At 42.0% G+C, this 1,887-nt stretch overlaps 1 protein-coding gene across 1 annotated transcript in view; it reads right to left on the reverse strand.

The window, feature by feature from the left end:
* LOC109386545 (acyl-coenzyme A synthetase ACSM5, mitochondrial-like) overlaps positions 1-1,886 on the reverse strand; it is a gene marked incomplete at its 5' end in the record, with an annotated part of 21,954 nt that extends 20,068 nt beyond the window's left edge. Inside the window, one exon of the mRNA XM_019649818.1 lies at positions 1,830-1,886. Within this exon, the coding sequence (XP_019505363.1) occupies positions 1,830-1,886 (57 nt within the window). The remainder of the gene's footprint in view (positions 1-1,829) is intronic.
* Position 1,887: the final 1 nt, after the last annotated feature.

Here is a 1,887-nt window from a genome sequence, read left to right on the forward strand (position 1 = left end):
CAGGTCCTTCTATGAACGAGGAATTATGAAGCTCACTAAAAGACGGCAAAAGGTTATCGAATAGAACAGGCAATATATCATTGATTGATTTTTGTTCTTTATATAAATAAATGACCTTTGAAAAACAGAGACAAAATACGTCACGACTTTTCCAACAACCCAATATCCCATTCATGTATGTCTATCCTTATGCCAGTGCCATTCTGTCTTTTTTTTGTTGTTAATTACTTGATTACTATTACTTGGCAGTTGGTTTTGAAATAGGAAGGTGTGATCCCTCCAGGTTTGTGTTTCTTTGCCAAGATTGTTTTGGTTATTATGACCCCCTTGCATTCCCATTTGAATTTTTAGACAAGCTTGTCTATTTCTGCAAAGAATTCTGCTGGAATTTTGGTAAAGATGACACTGAGTCTGCAGTTCGATTCGAGATGTATTGTCTTTTTTTTTTTTACCCTTATAATTTCTGCTTTAATGACAATCAAATTTCAAAACAGTACAGTTCAACTTAGCCACGTAGAAGCCAGTAAGCTTCTAAATGCACACATAATATAGAGGCTAATATTTTCTGGCAGTCCTCGGTCCCTGAAAATGGAACTTCATCGGATATATTTGAGTTTTTGTCGGACTAGTCATTAAAATATGTTATTTTTGCAAAATGAGGCAATATCTCAGGGGAGTTTCTTTAAAGATTCATCCGAATCTTTCACAAGTGTTTCTTTCATAAACCTTCTCTGTGTTACTGTAGCCTTTAGTTAGTTTCCAGAGTTCTGAAAAAAAATGTTGATGCTTACCATTTTGCTAAGTTTTTCTTTGTTATTGTTGCTTTCATGGAGGACAGAATTGTTGAAAGTCCTTATTCCGCCATTTTTGCTGCTGACCTAACCCGGTTTGTTTTCATCATGAGAAGTCTTCCAAGGATGCCCCTGGTTTGGTGTGAAGAGCTAATAATGCTTTTTAGACAGGACGGGAGCGTGCTGGCTCCATCTCTTACAGACGTTCCTCATTTAATTCTCACAGCTCCAGGGCAGCGGGACGGGGGGTGGCACATGGTATGACTCCCATTTTATAGATGAGAAAACTGAGCCCCAGAGAGCTTAGGGCCTTTGTTCAAGGTCACACTTCAGGTGGATGAGCCTCGTCCGTCTGACTGCAATGCCTGTGTTTATGTCTCAGGCATTCTCACAACACCGTCACACGTTTTACCATAACTGCTAACAGTATTACTTAACCTCGTAACTTTTCTTTCAACAAGCTCTTCTTAAAAGGAACATATGCACATTTTTTTGAAATAAAGTTTATATTCCCCTACTATGAATAAAGTTAGCATTATTAACCTAAGTAAAAGATGGCTATAAAACAGAGAGAGACATGGCGGACACGTAAGGAAGGGAAAGTAAAGAAAGATATGCACAAACACACATTGCGTATCTGCTGTGGTTTGCAGGAAGCTCTGAGCTTGAACCCTGCTCTTTCCTTATTTAAAAGGGAAGTGTGTGACAGGGACAGAGATAGTAAAGGCAGAGTCGCAGCAAAAAAAAACCCACTTTCTCCTTCCCTCGATCAGCATAACCAGAGGGGAGTCCCGAGGGGACTGTGGGGTTTGGGCTCAGGAATGAGACAGCCGGGGCTGGGCTAGGGGTTCTAAGACTCACACACTTGGTCACCATTTTCCCCTACGGCTTAGATGCTAACCGTCTACCTTTTAGGGCTCCCCAGAGTCCCAGGTCAGAATGTCCACATTAACATGGCCTGTAGCCTCCAGTGTCACGGGGGGTAACCAGGGCAGCCTCTGACGCCCCAAATGGACGCTAGGACACGGCGGACGTCACCTTTTCCAGCTGACTCCACACGTCCAGCACGTCCTTGGCAAAGTTGAAGTACTCAGGC

The sequence above is a fragment of the Hipposideros armiger genome, unplaced genomic scaffold (genome assembly GCF_001890085.2).
Source record: "Hipposideros armiger isolate ML-2016 unplaced genomic scaffold, ASM189008v1 scaffold_135, whole genome shotgun sequence".
Lineage (NCBI taxonomy): Eukaryota > Metazoa > Chordata > Mammalia > Chiroptera > Hipposideridae > Hipposideros > Hipposideros armiger.